At 36.5% G+C, this 17595-nt stretch overlaps 1 protein-coding gene across 2 annotated transcripts in view; it reads right to left on the bottom strand.

Annotated features, from left to right (window-relative positions):
• Window positions 1–334: 334 nt before the first annotated feature.
• The window catches only part of MAPK11 (mitogen-activated protein kinase 11), a 29865-nt gene continuing 12604 nt past the window's right edge, over window positions 335–17595 (bottom strand). For both annotated transcript variants that reach the window (XM_053942098.1, XM_053942097.1), the window contains exons 2-12: window positions 17254–17383; window positions 16289–16347; window positions 15074–15185; window positions 12802–12831; window positions 12621–12668; window positions 10162–10276; window positions 9967–10038; window positions 8382–8461; window positions 5536–5614; window positions 3975–4148; window positions 335–738 (exon numbers count right to left, since the gene is read on the bottom strand). In XM_053942098.1, the coding sequence (XP_053798073.1) occupies window positions 665–738; window positions 3975–4148; window positions 5536–5614; window positions 8382–8461; window positions 9967–10038; window positions 10162–10276; window positions 12621–12668; window positions 12802–12831; window positions 15074–15185; window positions 16289–16347; window positions 17254–17268 (858 nt within the window). In that variant the 5' untranslated portion in view covers window positions 17269–17383 and the 3' untranslated portion in view covers window positions 335–664. The remainder of the gene's footprint in view (window positions 739–3974; window positions 4149–5535; window positions 5615–8381; window positions 8462–9966; window positions 10039–10161; window positions 10277–12620; window positions 12669–12801; window positions 12832–15073; window positions 15186–16288; window positions 16348–17253; window positions 17384–17595) is intronic.

Genomic DNA, 17595 nt, shown 5'->3' with positions numbered 1-17595 from the left:
TGGGAATTGTGCAGATTAAAAAATAGGTGTGGAAAATAATGAGAACAGACACTTGAATGGCAAGAGAAGACAAAGATTTATTTTTACTGACTTTCAACTGGTGTTAAGATTGCTTGAGAGACATCCAGTACATGTGTAAGACCACCACAGGTATGACTACATATGCATATTCTGTCTATCTCACTACCACGCCCTCTCTTCATAAAGGCACTAACTATAAATAGTACAAAAACAGACAGATAAAATGCCACAAAAAAAAAAAAAAAAAGGATTCTTGTATGGACTTCTTGTTTATGTTTGTATACATTCATGCTTTAAATGTACAATTTTAAAATTAATTTAAAAGGTCACCTTTATTTTGGCAATACAACTGATAAAATGAAACATGCAGAACACACAGCTTGACAGAACTCAGTGCATAATTTTGTCAGAATGAAGCAGTTCTTTACCACCCTTTGTGAGCTGGGAATACATTCATATTACAAGGCAAAAAACACCCCCACCCAAACCAGACAACATCTGGCTTCTGTTTAATGCATCTGCTTTTCAACATCTCCTCCAACATCTTTGGATAGTAAAATCTATGTGTGACCACAGGTTAAATTGTATGGTTATATTTTAACAGTCTTCATAGTGCAGCAAGGCAAGACAGAGCGGCCTGTATTCACTGTTCTATCTCCAGGCTGTCCATTTTTAAGTCGGGTGGTTTAAAGCTATTCACTTCTTCATAGGTAAGTTCTGCAGAGGGGGCATAAGGAAGAGAGAAGAATTAGGTGATATTTTCTCCAAAAGAAAAATATTCCAGACAAAACAGTTCTGCAGATACACGTGACTTGTAGTTTGTATTTCCAGCCGCTTTAGTGTCCAGATCCAAAAAACAGACTGAATTCACTAGGAATCCTCCTCTTAACCTCAGATTACAAATTAGACTCATAAACACTGTTATTGTACAACATGACTGTCCCCTTCAACTAATTACTAAAACACACAGGCCCTGAAATGAATACATCAATTACACTGTCAGATGACCTGCCAAAATGATGTAATAAAAGACAATATGTAACGGAAAACTGAATCTTTAAAAGGACATAGGTTTCAAAATGTACACTTTTAACTGTGGAGAACATTCTTTATCATCTCTCAGTCAGTTGCCTTCAATTATATAGCATTTGCAATTCTGTGCTAATTCCTTGTGATCCTGGCTTTATTTGGACGTTTGCTGTTTTCCTTTTGTTTGTGTTTTTTTTTCTAAATGTTTTATTGTAGCTGATTTAATTTTACGGTACTCTGAAAAAATTTTCTTTTTGTCTTAGAAGTATGTAACAGCTTTCTTCAGGAAATTCGATATTCATCAATAGCTAGAAACTAATGGGTTACTTGCTATGTTACCCTGCTTTGGGAATAACCCTTTATCTTTCCATGCTAACAGTCATGTTCTGTTTTCTGCCTCGGACATTAATGAAATATGTTGTCAGTGGCTACCTCTTTCATATTTTCTCAAATTAGATGCTGCTTTTTAAGGACAAAATCCTGTTTGCATATGGCTAACTTCAGGTTATGGCATTACTTCAGGTTCTGTTCTCCAAACAGTGATGATAACAATCTCAAGCCTATTAGCTTTTTTATTAAGTAACTCTGAGATAGCTTTTATTCCTGCAAGTGTACCTAGGGCTCCTCTAAAAAGTATGTAAAAAATCTTGGAACTGAATCTTGCTTTTGCTCTGGTTGTGTTGTGCTGTACCACTGTGTACAGTTTCAGTGAGGGATTTCTGTGAAGGAAAAGTTCTGCAGAACTCCGGGCATCGGAGGATATGTTAGGTGACTTTGAGTGACTGACTGATGACTACTACACAGAATTACAGGCAGCTAGGGAGCTGAACTTGGAGAAGCCAGTGTCCTCACAAATCGGACACCTGGAACTGTATTAGAAATTATTCTCACTGGCTGTGTAATTTATGTTTATGAAGCTCTTTACCCACATCTCACTGCACCAATTCAGCAGAGATACGTGCAACTGGAGCAACATCTAAGGAGAGAATGTATAGCATTCAACTCTGAATAGCATATTCTTGGCCTCTAACATTTTGAAATATTTTCTAACTGATTAAACATGTCAGTAAGAAATCTATGAGCTTGGGTTGTGAGCCTCAGCAGTGTGCAATGGAGGCCAAAAAAACTCTGAAGTGCATAATGTATATGACAAAATGTCTGAAATCTCATTTTACTTTGGTGCTAAGCCCCTTGAGATCAGGCACCACTGATTTTTAACTTGAACAGAAAAAGAGCAGAAACATGCCAATGATATCTTGAGATATTGGGTAAATATTTCATCGACACTACAAACATTTTAAGTCATCTTACTTAAATGTGGCACATACTGTACTTGAAAATAAAAAGTTTATTCCCCAAGATAAAAATACGGCCAGAGGGAAGAAGGAAAAGCAGCAAACCTGCTGTGCAAGTTTGGAGATTTTTCTCTCAGGCCTTTTTTAAACCTGAATAAAGAAGGAATTTTACCTGTAGTTCTGTCAAGGTCAACGATGCAAAAATTATACATGAAAAATGCACTGATAAATAGTATGATACAGCCCTTCCAAGAGAAGTCACCTTCATGGCCTCATTTCAGTTTAGAAAGTGTTAAGTGTTCCTGAAATAATTTCAATGGAGTTTCACCACAAACAGAAATCTGCTTCATGACTCAGAAATTATTAAACTTTCCTGTTAAAGACTCAGGCAACTGAAAAAGCAGCAGAAAAAAATCACCTACTGCTAAGTACAGCAGCAAATAAATGCAGCTCTCAAAAACAAGATGTATGTGTGCTGCTGTAGGCTGCCAGGTTTTGCAAAGGAGAGCATGTGTAAGGAATAAGTGATGCCAGTCAATCCTCCTTGTTTGTACAGACACAGTCAGCTTCTACAAAAGCCTCTCCAGGGCTCTAGGAGGTTGATTAATTGTAGAGAGAGCCATGACCTCATTATTATTTATCTCTAAGATACATTTGCTATAGACAGTCTGCTTTCTCCCCTGTAATGCCCAGGATAAAACATGGCACAAGTGGATGGGCATGAGTAAGACATGAGAGTATTTTCATCATAAACCTAACCACTATGATAATACATTTTAATCGAATTTTTCCCAAGTAAAAGTTACAGCAAATGCAAATAGAAACAAAAGAACATTTATTTTATGGAAGACACATTTCTTCTTAAGCCAAGGAAAGACCTTTATTGACAAACAGAAACAATTACTTTTCTACAACATTATTCTCAATTTAAAATCTCTAGTAAGGATTTTTTAGAATAACATGTCCTCATTAGACAGTGGTGAAATTGGACTGTACTTTTCAGAGTACTTGCAATCTAATGTTGAGCCAACTTACTTCCGTGATACTGCAGTGCAATATGATTGTGTTGCAAGCATGGAAGGTTGTTGCAGTATTTACCAAAGAAAGGTTTTGGGGTGTCACTCCCAAGTAAAATCACCAACTATCATCTCAAACAGAACCAAACGCATGGCGTAGTTATTAATCCAAATTCCTTTGCTATCTAAAGAATTATTAACAAAATTCACATCTATGTAGGTAATATTACTTTCTGGTTCTGATCAGAACTAGACCAGAACCCCAAGCAGTGTCACTTGCCCCAGGACAGTTACTTCAGCTGTGGATCTGACCTAGAAAACTAAAAGCAAAAGAGAATGTGTAATTACCTGATAGCTAGCATCAGCCTTTAGTTAAGCTTTCACTGGTACAGAGAATCTAGTAAGGAGATGATAGAAGTGGGGGAGTGGGCAAAATACAGAGAGGAAATATAAGCTTTTCTACCTGTCCGCTCCCAACAAGCACACATGAACTTATCTTGTTTGCCTGAGGCATAAAAGTTCAAATTCCTCTGGCTAGAAATGGAGGAAAACTGTTATTTAAGTAAGGCTTTTTCCTGCTACATGTCTTAACTAGTGCATGCAGTTCTGATACCTTTCCATTCATCTATGGTTCGCTCCTTGTTCTCTATGGACTCGTCGTACAGCTCGGCCTCAGGTTCATCATCTGGATCATGATACTGCACAAAGTAGGGATGGGCAAGTGCTTCCGACGCAGTGATCCTTTTATCGCTGTCTAAAATAAGCATCTTCTCAAGCAGATCTACAGCTAAGGCAAAACAGAAATGCAGTTCAAAGCCAGAAGAGACTATGAGGAAATAAAAGAAAAGGCAACTGTTTACACTCCATCTATTCTCACTCACCTTAAACACAATTAATATTACTGGCAAAATTTAGGCAACATAACAAGTAAGTTTTGAAGATTTTGTATTGCAAGTACAAAAGAGAGCTGAAGGAAACTTCTGGTTTGCTTGTGGCATGCACAGAGGTTCAGTATAGTCAACTGGAGATCTGATTCACCTCTGTGGATATCCAAGGACTTAATTCTAAAAAGATCCGTGTGTGCTCATAAGGTAATATCCTGTGTTGTGCTTCGTGTGCTTAAGTTTGCACTGGTCAGGACTAAGCTAAGTAACTTGTGGATAATAAAGTGTGAGATTACACCTCTAATAAGCTGCACCAATGAAATGATCAGGTGAAAAGCCCAAAGCAACTTCACAGGACCCAGCATAAACAAAATATGTTTGAAATTGACATTTGAAGTATACTAGAAATAAGAGAGAGTTGTATGGCTGAAATTAGTTTTTAATGGAAATTTTATCATAACTATTTCAAATATTATTTTTTTACTGCTTTCATATAAGCATTGGCATTAATTTGCCTTTATGCTATTAATATGTAGCATGCTCTCATGTACTTCAGGCAAATAAATCCCATTTTTTAATATGAAAGTGTTCCATACTACTTGTAATATAAGAATATAATCTGTATTAATACACAAAATTAATTCAAACCATTTTTACTCACAATACTTCCATATAATGGAATATATAATTCCTTGATGGAACTGACCTGGTACTGCAGTGAGATGACTCTGATGACTCAAGTGTCTCATTTTTATGTCACAAGAAAAAGTTCACAAAAACATCTCTTTTGCACAGGCAGAACCAATTGATTAGACAGAAAAACAATTATACAGGATCAGATCAAAGGTCTGCCTTAGCCCCGTATCCTGTGTCCAACAATGGCTCATATATTCCTAGGAAATAATACTCCAAAGGGTCATTCAAACAGCTGTACTTCCTGGTATATTCTGCTTGCCAGCAATTTACAGCTCATGGCCTTCCTGAGCCAGAAGTGATGTCTCTAATCTAGACTCAATGACATTTTAATTTATTTTTGCTGTGTACAGCTGGCTTTTGCTTTTTGTCCATGGACCATTTTCCTTTAGGAGGTTCTTGTAATCTCCATCAGAAACAAAAAGACACAGGCTTCATGAAGGGGAAACCAGTCTCAGGATGAAAGGTTAAGCAATGCTCTTCTCACTGGTCTGATTATTATTATTATTATATAGGATCATACAGCAAGGAACACAAGGAATCCTTGAGTCCCTATGTTAGTGAAAAAATTTATCTGTGTCAGTCTGACTTTCTTACCTAATGGATTGGCACCACGAAATACTGCTTTCAAATCCTGCTGAGGCATATGTGGAAGAGATTCGATGTATTTTCTTGCCTAGAAATAAGTCAATATACATACCATATCCACAGGGTTAAATTTTGCTCAACAGTAACTACATCAACTCTGAAAAAACAGACATTTTTAAAATGTTTCTTATACATAGGAAATCTCTTTACATAAAACCACATTGTACGACCTTGTTTCAGATACTCACTCCTGTACACTGGACAATAATCAAGACAGTTTTAAGCAGGTGCATTTTGGTTTAAGTGTTAGCACATTAGTTTTCACCTGTGCTTACTGGTTCATTGCAGTATATCCCCAGGGAACACATGCATGTAAAGCTCAATCAGAAACTGCAGCCTAAATAATCTTTCAGTTACCCTCAGCAAAGTGGTATAATTCAATCTGCAGCCTTGCCTCCTCTCTCTTCTCTGCTGAGACATAGCTTCACAGACCAAACAACAAATTCTGATACTCCATGCAAAGAGATTTTCAGATGTTTAACAGAATTTAAGAGCTTGCCTTTTCACTGTGGCTGTGAAAGGTTAATTCAAACTCAGCTAGTAAAAGCCTGCCTGGGTATAGGATCCACAAATGTCAGCCTAACAGTACATGAGCTACAAATTTTTAGGCTGAGGTAGGTAGGTTGGCAAGAGAAGAGGTTGCATACTTGGATCAGACAGAACAGGGAATTCTGAAAAGGAATTGTCAAAAAAGAAGCAGGTAGCTATTCCCTAAATCCATTAAAAATCTCAGCTGGTCTTTGGACAAACCCTAACCCTTTTAAAACATCTCTGAGGATTTAGCAGTCCTGTTAGAAGGACACTATCTGCAGAAGGCTAACTAAGGATCCTTGGCCCATGGAAAACAGCAACTAATCAACAACTAATCATAACATGACTGAACGAGATGCAGTGAAAATTACCTCCAACACTGCCCAGAAATCCCTTGGAAACAACACAGACCTATAAAAGTGCACTTACTAGCCTGTCCCCTCTGCTTATATACGCACCACAGGAACCTGACCAAGAGAATCCCAATGTTTAAATTATTCTGAAATGCAATTACCATTTAAACTCATATTAACATGAAACACAGACAAACACCTCAGTAACTTGTGCTGAAATATCCAAGGAGGTTGATCTATTAGTTTCTATTAGTTTCCTTAATCCTCTGCTTATAACTGAAAATAGGCTTGGCATTTCAGTAAATCTCTGACATTGCTGTTACAGAAATGTCAAAAAATTGTCTATGTCTGCAAGCTGCATTAAGAAGTAACTAAATAATAAGGCCAAACTACATGGTAAAGAAGAACTAGAATGAAGAAATTCCCTTGCAACTGGCAATTACCTCCAAGCAAGGTATGCATCTCATTTGACATTGCTCCTCTAATCAGGCAGCAGCAGCCCAGAGGTGACCTAGCAGCACTCCCGTTCATTAACCTGGTTTTTGTGTTCTGCCTGTGCTCTAAAGGTATAATTAGCCCAAATAAAATAGTTTCAGGATTCCTGTACCTCACTGAGCTATGCTCTGAAACACAAGAAATTAAAAGAACAAAGGACATACTATTTCCACTAAGTATTTAAGGTGTTACTCTCACGATCAAAACGCTCACTAGTTGTGGGAAAATAACACATTTGTGTACACTACTGAAAATGTGTTACAGCAAAACCTGTAGGATCTTAACAACACATGAAGGCTACAAAAGGACCTACAAGACTATATAAGGACCTATGCTTAGGACAGCACAGTCTGAGATTTGTTGGTTGATGAGGTCCCTGGCAAAAGGATGGATGCTTAGTTAGCCTCCTGCCCCAGCCATTCCTAGGCACTGGGTAGCCAAAAAATCTAGGACTGTGTAGTGGCCTGTGATGATGAGGTTGCATTATGCTTGGATCTTCCAGAAATACAGGGCTGCTCTGGCTCTCCAACTGCTCCTGCTTACTTAACCTGCTAGTGTACCCATTAGTAAGGTCAAAGGAAACCCATCAATATATACACAAGGTGAGAAATAGCCATTAGTATTAGTCTGAGGTGTATATAGAAGAGGTTTAAGAAAACAGCTGCACCTTAGGAGGTATCTGTGTGCTGGTGTTTATCTGAACTTTTAGACTGTGCCCATCACCTACTTTTATCAAAAAAATCTATATCTCGTTCCTCAGCTGGCTATCCACAGTTACTGCTTACAATGAATCTTTAGCAGAGAAATTAAGTAGAAATTGTTCATTTACTAGATTACTATTTAAAGAAGTCACATGGAAAGTTAAAAAGGCCACTCTTTATGAATATTATCAAGAAATTGGACCTCACACAAGCATTTAGAAAGATGAATAAATACGATTTTCAAATTAGGGACCTAAATGGAGCACTCATGCAGAACACATATTATTTGATTTGGATACATCTCTATTTAGAAACATTACAACAGTGGAAAGCATACAAATTACATACGAAGAGACAGCAGATTTAATAGCAACAATATAATGCTCTGAGCTGAGCACCAGTTTTAATTTTTTTAAATTATAATTTAATTGTAAGCACTTTAAAAGATCATTGCGACTAATTTCTTAACCCTTTGCAAAATCTGAGTACATGAGAACAAGTATCAAAACTTATCCAGTGACAGTCAAGGCATCTGGATGCCTCCAAAAGCGTATTTTTTGAATGGTAGCATTCTAGCAGCAAAAACCAGAGATAATTTTAAGGAATTTGCTTGTTGACAAATCAGAGTGCCCATGTAACACAGGCAGTGACACAGAATGCCAGTTAGAGAAGGAATGACGGAAAGTCAGTTAACTGAATGAAGCTGTGAACTCACATGTTCTGATGATATCTTCTTCAGAAGTTCCGAACTGGGCGTGCCCACAACTTCCATTATTCTCTTCAGCTGATCGATATCTGCATAGTTTCAGGGAAATAAACAGCACACAGTCCTTCTGGGTTTAGACAATTAATAAGCTTCCCTACATGTAACTAAGATGCTTAAAACCATTGAGCAAGACAATTCCACCATAGCTCATGGAAGGATATCAATTCATACCTGCTTAAGCCTAGTCCTGGAGTACCAAATTTTCTACTGTACTATATTAACTTGTCAGGTATGTCAGCTGCATGAAAAATACTGCTTTTCTGTCCTAGTTCCCAATTTAATACATTCTTAAGCTTAATATTAATAGCATATTTATGTTTCAGCGATCTGAGGGATTTCTGAAGATCAGTTTAATATGATACATAGGTCATAGGCCTAAATTACTAATCTGAAGACTGGCAAGTGAGAAGTTATAATTTGGTACCTTTAAAATTTTGTTTTATATAGGTCTCAAGATTAAAACCTTTGAAAATGTTAATTTTTCATTGTCACCTAGTACCTGTAAAGTATATTACATTTTTATAGAGACTCAAGATTTACAGCTTTATTTAAATTGATATAATCATATAGTTGTAGACAATATTTTATAACAACAAAAAAAAATCTTACTTCTTGTGAACTATATATATTGATTTTTTCAAATACCACATATTGTGTAATCAAACAGTCTGAGGACAGTCATCTCCCGATGATGATATACCTGGAGAATGCCTGTGGTTACAAGAGAGCCTACTGATGCTGAGCACAACAGAAAGGCCAATGAGGAGATTTGGTCTCAGCTCTCTTAAGATTATTTCAGGCAATTCAATGTCATAATGCTTTGCATCCAGCAACAGCTTAGTATCACCAGAACTGTTTTTGGAGGGGTATTATGTGTTTATCTTCAGTTTTCTTTTATTATTTTACTGCTCTCCTCAGAAACATCTCTTTTTTGCTCCTGCCAGCACAGGAAACGCCAGTGGAAATCCCTGATGCTCCATTAGGGACCACAGCAGAGTGCTGCAGAAAAGAAAGGGCTTTGTTGCTCCTGTGGCATTTCTGGAACTACTGGCTTCTTTTAACATAGCAGGACACAATAGATCTATTAATTCACTTATTATTTAAAAGTTAACTCATTTGTATTTTGTGAAACTTTCAGCCTAAAAGCAGTTCTATTTTGTTCAATCATATTAGCTGGTGAAAAAACTATGCCTTTACTCAGCTTTAGTTTTAGCATATGTTATTTCAATAAGATCCACACATGGAAGAAATCTACCCTGTTGTAAATAGGTTATTATTTAAATACAGATACACAAAAGAATAAATGTAAATTTTTCATGTTTAGGAATATCTGTTACTGGTTTTTATCTTACCAGTGGGTCTCATTTTCAGTTGTCATATATACTGAATTGAAAGATTAGCAAATTGTTTATACTTTTACAAGTTTGTTACCTCAAAACCATGTCTATAGAAACACTCAAGTCCTTAGGGAAAAAAAAAAAAAGAATTAGAGAGTATTTTTTTAGTTCCATTTTAAGATTTATATTAAGGATACAATCATTTCCTGGAAACAGAGCCTTTCCCTTCAATAGCTCTGCCATGATACATCCAACCGACCATATGTCAACTGCCAAAAAACAGAGACAGAAATGTGCACAGTGAATCAAAGACATCCTTAAACACAGCTGCTTCTTGGTTTAAAACTATCACTACATCCAGCTGTAGCAAAATACAAGCCTTCACAGTTTACCTGTTTGATTGTAGTGCATCCAGTTTAACATAATTTCTGGAGCTCTGTACCATCTTGTTGCAACATATCCAGTCATTTCATCATCAGTTTGACGAGCTAAACCAAAGTCTAAAATCTACAGAATAAAAATAAAATAATAATTTTAAAAAACCCCTTTCACTTTTGTTATAGGTCCTGATTTTCCCATTACTCACTACTGAGTTTTCTGTAGTCCCTCACTATTGGTGAAGTAAAGCAGCAGCACTCTGCAGACAAGCTCATCTGCTCTTCCTGCTGTATCCATGCAGCCTCTGGTGCTGCATAAAGATATTTCCACTGCAATGAACATGGTGTTTTGTTCTCCACGGCAGACTTTGTATTTTGCCTTGGGTTCAATTTTCCACTGACATTAATTTACTAAAAATAAACACTGTTGCTATAAAAAATGAAATATTATTATCATCTGGGAGTGTTTGTGTAAAACGCTAACAGCAAGTGCCAGTGGCCATTTAAAGACCAAATAAGCTGATCACAAATCTGCAGAATTTCTGTTGTCTAATTTTTTTATGTCTAAGCATTTACTCAAATCACACATTATCCTGGTGCCACTAGGAGAGAAAAGTATATCCTATGTAACAATGTAAATTTAAATCACACCCTGTTTGTTTTCAGTAGAACTTGCCCACCAAAACAAACAAAGGAGCTCTGTTTACATACACAGAGGCTTGATCGCAAAGTGTTCCCCTCCAGATGCTTTTCCTTACTAAGTTTACACTGATGGGAAGTTATTTCAACTGAACTTTCCCAGCTAATTTCCTTGCTTTCTGTTCTATTCTCTGGTTAGTCTATGTCCCATTGATTATGGACCCTAGCTCTAAGACAGACTACATTGAAAGGGTACTATCTGAGCCTCAGTGCTGTTAAGTCAGTCATCTGAGCTAGCCAGCATCTCTTCACATAGAAATGTGAATGAGATCATTGAGTATCTCCTGTGATGAGATCCAGGATTATTTATTAAGCTGATGGCTAACCCTTTTCACAGGGAATAAGAAAATTTCAAGAGTATAATTCAAAATTCCTCAGTTATAATCCAATTAAAAGATATAAAAAGCCTAAAGAAAAATATTAAGATATAAATAATTAACATCCTTACTTCCAGTATAGTTTAAAAGCACAATTTATTTCTTAAGTAAGTGAAGAAAAATGCATGAGGCAAACAACCACAAATAATGGTGTGAAACTCAAACAGTAATGCCCTTATTTTTATAAGGATTTTGGCAATAGTCTTCCTTAACAGCTGATCCCTTCCACCAAATGTGCACACACACAGAGTCTTGCCTTCTTTTTGCTTCTGTTTCCTTTTTGTTAGTACTTGGAAATATCCACTAGTTTGTCCTATTAAAAATAATTTGAGGAAGTAAAGCTATAAATATAAACAAAGCAGAGAGCAGTGTAACAAACGCTAGACAGGGAGGTGCACAGATTTCATAATAATAGAAAAAAACCAGTAAAAGTCTCCTTTACTTCCAGTACAAAAATACAGTACACATTTTAGAGTACATGATCAAACAGAGATGACCCACAAAATTTCACAGATGCTGAACATACATGCATGAAGACATTAAAGAGATAATAATGAAACTTGCTGAGCATCTGCAACTGTTACTACTAAATCAAACAGGAACTAGTTTCTCACCACAGATCCGGATTAGTGCAAGAACCTAACTGCACTGCTCTTAATCATTATTTTGATTTTTTGCTGATCTTGTGGTATTTGGAGTCTTTTCTTAAATCCCTTGCAGCTGGAATAAAGTGATTACATCACAGTCTTGGGAATAAAGATGTTTCTGGCTGTCATGGAGAAATGTTTAACTTCTCATTCTCAAACTTAAAAGCTTAGAAAGCTGCAAGACATCTTTTCCTTCTCCAGAGTCTCATGCTTACTATGTAGTATCATATCACACAGACACACTAAGAGTTGTATTTATATAGATGTTTACATCAAAACAGCATTTGGGAAGCAAGGATTATAGAGTTCTTTTTGGTTGGTTGGGTTTATTTGTTTCTTTGTCTTACTGTCTGTAACTGGTAATACTGATTTATTTGTTGCTACCATTATTTAATTTAGCTTGTATGTTCTATAGATACAAATATGAAAGTTGTTACAAGGCTTCATCTATACATGGCAGATGCAGATACATACCACGGTCAGACTCTCAAGATATACTCCATTAAGTACTCACTCAGGGACCAAACTATTACCTATTTACCATCTGTGGGGTACATAGGGTTTTTGCAAAGATATTTGTATTCATATTAAATTAACATTTGGGAGAAAACACATGTTCACAGAAATGGGCAAGTAGCAAACAGTTGAAATTAATGGAATGAGCCATAAAAATGGTAATTAACGTTTTCTTATAAAACTGTCATATTGAGAGTTTTTACAACACTCTTTGTTACAACAGCATGATACCCACCCTCAATTCACAATCTTCATTTACAGCTAGGTTACTGGGCTTCAGGTCCTGTAGCAGAACACAGAGTTAGTCAAGTACGACTTCAACCTTTTAAAATGTATTGTAACTATGTCTTAGTATACATTTGATGCACAGAGGGACCTCATTCATTCATTTTCATTACCTCAAAGACTGAACTCACCCGATGGATGATTCCAGCTGAGTGAATATACTGTGAAACAAAACAAAACAAAAAGGGTAAGATTTCAAGTTAGAGGTGAAGGGAGGTTGAAGCCACTTGTCTTATTTTTTTTGCTTCTGAGACTGACTGTTTTATATACAGAAAATATGTCATACCATGTTTACAGATCAGAAGTATGTCAAACTTCAAAACCTCCCTGTTTTGTCTTATCCAGAATTGGATATTTCAAGAAAGGTAACCATGAAGACTAGATTCTACCATGAAAGGCAACACTCATAGTGATTCTTCTGTATAAAGTCTTTTACCAATATGGAATTTGTTCCAAAAAGCCTTCCCTGGGTGTGTCCATGTTGATCATCTGGTGGCTAGTGAAATCAGTGGCCTAGAGAGCAGCATGGTTGACTCCTACATGATAGAAGTCATTTTCCCATACTGCGAACACTGATGTGGGTGAAAGGTAGCCAGACCTGCACTCTGGGACAGGTCAGTGACCAAAATACCCACCTACGCCACAGCGTTACTTCAGGTCCACTTTCAAAGTGGTATTTCAGTGGCTATTTGGTGTCTCTGCTATTTTACATAAAACATTTAAAAAAAAAAAAATTAGAACAGCTTACTCTGTCATTGCCTATTGTTCTCAAATTAGGATTAACAGCAAGTTTATCTATGATCTTATCAACCAGCACGAGCAGGGCCTTGAAAATCTTCTTTTCTCTAGAGGTGAAATCACGTTTTTTAGGAGAAGGGATTATCCACAAAACCTCTATAGCAACTGAGAAAACCCAAAGAGAACACAAGGGCATTCTTTATGTTCCAGACCTAGGAACTGTTTATCAGAAGGCAGGGCCACCTCTCAATGTACCTCACAGCAGTTGCGAGCAGCTGAATGAAGAGGAAGCCAAAACACCACTATCAACAGAACAAACTGTGTCCCTGCTCTGCTGAGACAACCACAGCAGTCCCTCCTGGTGCCACCAAGCAGTCATATATAGGATCAAATGTTCTTTTGCTAATGAGACATGAGAATTTAATAAGAATTTCAATTCCAGAAGAGAGGAGCCACCAGCAACCTCTCCCCTTTGAAACAGAGCCAGAAAAGCACCTGAGTGCATTTCTGAAATTAATATTCACTTAGAGCACAATTCTGACTATTATTTAGATTTGACAAAACATAGACTTACATTCAAAACCACAAGCAGGATAATTAATGCCAGAATCCATCTTCCTAACTAAGCTATTAACTCACATAAATGAGGCAAAGCAATTAAGGGCTCAGTTGTGCAATTTTTATTCGCTAAAATCTGTACTTAAAGTGATGGAGCCTGCATGCATGAATAAGAATTACTGTCTCAGGCACAAGGTGACTTGCTGAAAATCATGTAATAAGTATATTTCAGAGCCAGTATTTACCATGGCTTGCTTTCAAACATATATTATTTTCTGTGTTTAAAATATCAATTACTGCTAAGTTAGCTAGTAAAGCTGCTGATCTCTCTCTTTTCTGTTTGCTTTTATCTTGGGAAAATCCATACTGGCCTGAGAAAAAGCTTAGCACCTAGTAATGGGATGCATTACCTGCATCTTCTCCTATTTATAGACACCTATTAAACATCAGCAAAGTTATACATATTTTGATTCCTTTGGAAGAAATTTTGCTGTAGATTCATTGCCAATTGCCTGGTTATTAAAGTGTATAAATTTTAACTGATTTGATTAAAGGAAATAATGACTTTAGAGGCAGACTAAGTCCTACGTGATTGTGTGCAGCATCGTACATTGCTGGGATAAATTTCTACTTCCCGGTATTTCCCAAAGGACCCAACTAACTTGGTTATCTCTTCACCCACGTGACGCTCTCTACAAAAATCAGGACTGTGGTTTTTCAAAGTGGCTCATATCTTTCAAAGCACAAATGTGAGTTACTTTCCATATTGTTCTTTATCCATTTCATATTCTTCAGAATTTTTGAGGCACCATATAGCATGTTATTGTCCTGCAATAGGAACTGAAATAGACACTGATCTGAAGTTAACTTTCAAGGGGAGTATTCAAATGTATTGTGCATGTAAACATTGATAGGATTGGGGGTTTATTTCTGGTTAGAAAAATCATCTGATAATTTCTGAAATGATTGCTACTATTTGTGCACTTTTAAGATGTTAAAAAAAAAAAAAAGCATTTAAAGTATGTTCATTGCAACCAACCAGTCCTTACAACATTTAGATTGCTGACTCATTACTACAACATTTAGATTCCTGGACTCAGACAGTACCTTAAGACCTCGAAGTAACTGATAGATGAGAAACTGTATATGATCATCCGTTAACTTCTGGCACTTCACAATGTTATTCAGGTCAGCACCCATTAAATTTGTCACAAGATATCTGTGAAAATGAAGAAGTGAGGAAAAAAATGAACACAGAATGGCAGAACATAAATTCTTCTAGAAGATTATCCACACAGGCCATGTAGGTTCCTTTTCCACTGTCTATTAACACATTTTATATCCTTTAAATCAGCTGTGAGTTCTAATAAAGCAATCACTGCTATGAGACTTAATATAATGAAAAAGAAAAATACTTGCAGTATATTAGAAGATTTTATCTCTGTTTTCTCCATGACACATTACAGCAGTGATACATGAAACATATTTTTGATGAAGAGGAAGCCTCACCCAGTTTCAAAGTGGCAGCCTGAGCCACCAAAACTACAGGGCCTGTAAGGCCCTGGAATATCTGATGATGGAGGGTAATATTAGAGTGGTAGAAATAAGAGTGCTTTGTGTAACTTCCCTCTCTGCTCCAACTGGAAGTTTTATTTTTTTTGACAAATTTTGCAGAAACATTGATTCTTTTCCAAATACAGTGTTGGAACAAAAGCATGCATCTGTGATACACAATTCCCATTTGTGTAATTTTGTCCCAGACTCAAAGGGGTTTGGTCACTAATTTCCACGGAGACAAAAACATGTTAATTCCTATTTCTTCTGCTAAGTTGTTTACTTAAGAGCTTATATAATTATGTAAACCAAGAGGAAATCAGCATGAATTGTATGTTTGAGTCACACCAAAATAGACCTAGTTTTAGGTTAGCCAGGAGTCTAGCCTAAATTTACCCTGCCTCAGTTAACTAACAAAACACTTTCCTGCATTCCTGAACTCTGCCATCTATGTACGAACAAATAATCTACGGTTTACAAACACACAATTGAAATGAAAATGTTTTAAGTTTAATGGCATTTATGCAGCATTAAATAATTTACCATATACCTTTAATCTAATTTAAATAGTTTAAATTTTCATTTAGAAAAGTACAAAAATGAGGTCCATCTCCCTGCCTCCTCTTTTGTGGGAAAGTTGCAAAAATATTTTTACAAAGCTGACTCTGGTTAAAAGTCTTTTAAAAATGTATATTCTTCCTTTTTAAAAGCAGAATGGTATTTACTTACTTAGTAACTAGTCAGAATGATTTAAAAAATTTTACTTACACTTCATTAAAGTTTTCTATTGATGTTGCAGGTGTAAAAACATCAAGCAGTCCTATAACCTGTCAGGTGAAAGAAGGGGAAGTGACATTTTATTTCTACAAACCTATAAAGCAACATGTGATTTGTATTGATAGTGCTCAACATTTTTGGGATGAAACTTACAAAAATATGACATACGGTCATACTGAAAACTGACATAGTATGTGATCTATAAAGGTATCACCTCAGCCATCTTAATTACAAAGAGTAAAAAAAAATAAAGGCAGAAGAAGTAATGTCTCATTACAGAAAAGCTGATGCATGCCTTATACAATTGTTATACTTTAGATTATACACACCTTCATGAGTATTTTTGGTCTGTTTTTGTTAACTTTTTTATTCTTTCTCTGGGATATTTTTCAATCAACCATATTTTATTCAGGCTTCAAGTCAGCAAGCTCCCTTTAAGCAAGTGGATCCTCCACTGAAATCAACTCTTTACCACACAAACTTAGATCAGTTATGTGGGATCTGAAGGTCTACTGTCTTTCATTTAGCTATTACACTGTTGTCAATTGCAACAAGACTAATCTGCCCCTAATTTCTCAACAGAATCCACATTCAGCAAAAGCAGGTTTGAGGTGTAGGGTCTTTTTTTTTCTGGGCTGATGTTTCAAGATGTTTCAACAGCAGTGAATAGAACACTTTTATTACTTTATTAGAGAAGAGTATGATGACTTGCTTTGAGTTTCATTAACCTCACCTTCAAGATTAAATTAGATATTTTTAAAATAAAAATGCAGCATATTACTGAAAGTTTCTAAAGTCCAGTGACTTCACTACACCTAAGGTGGCTAGGTCCATATATCTTGGGTAGCTAGACAGTTGCATACACCTTTTTAAAGAAGATTGTACCTAAGTGAAATTAAGCCTATATTGTAAACTTTTGTAATGGAAATCCAAAGGGAAGAACTCATTCCACTTACATTCTCATGCTTCATGTGCTTAAGCAGCCGAAGTTCCCGGTAGGTCCTCCGGGCATGGATAAGTGATTGAAAAGGTCTTGAAAGCTTTTTCACTGCCACCTTCTGTCTTGTTTTGGTATCATAAGCCGAGCTGAAAGAGGGAAAGAAAAAGTCCACATTGATGGCATGTTCTACAGCAAAGCTCTCAACCAGTTCACTGAAGGAACTTGTAGACTCCTGAGGGCTCTTACCCCTTCCTTTACCCTCTTTCACCTCCTACTCAGGGACTGCCAGGGAGCTAGTCAGCAGGTAACTCCTGAGTATTCAAACACAGGTCCCATGTTTTCCATCTAGCAAATTACT

This window comes from Vidua chalybeata, chromosome 5 (assembly GCF_026979565.1).
Source record: "Vidua chalybeata isolate OUT-0048 chromosome 5, bVidCha1 merged haplotype, whole genome shotgun sequence".
Taxonomy (NCBI): Eukaryota; Metazoa; Chordata; class Aves; order Passeriformes; family Viduidae; genus Vidua; species Vidua chalybeata.
Note: the sequence above shows the minus strand (reverse complement) of the source record. Positions and strands in the feature narration are given on the sequence as shown.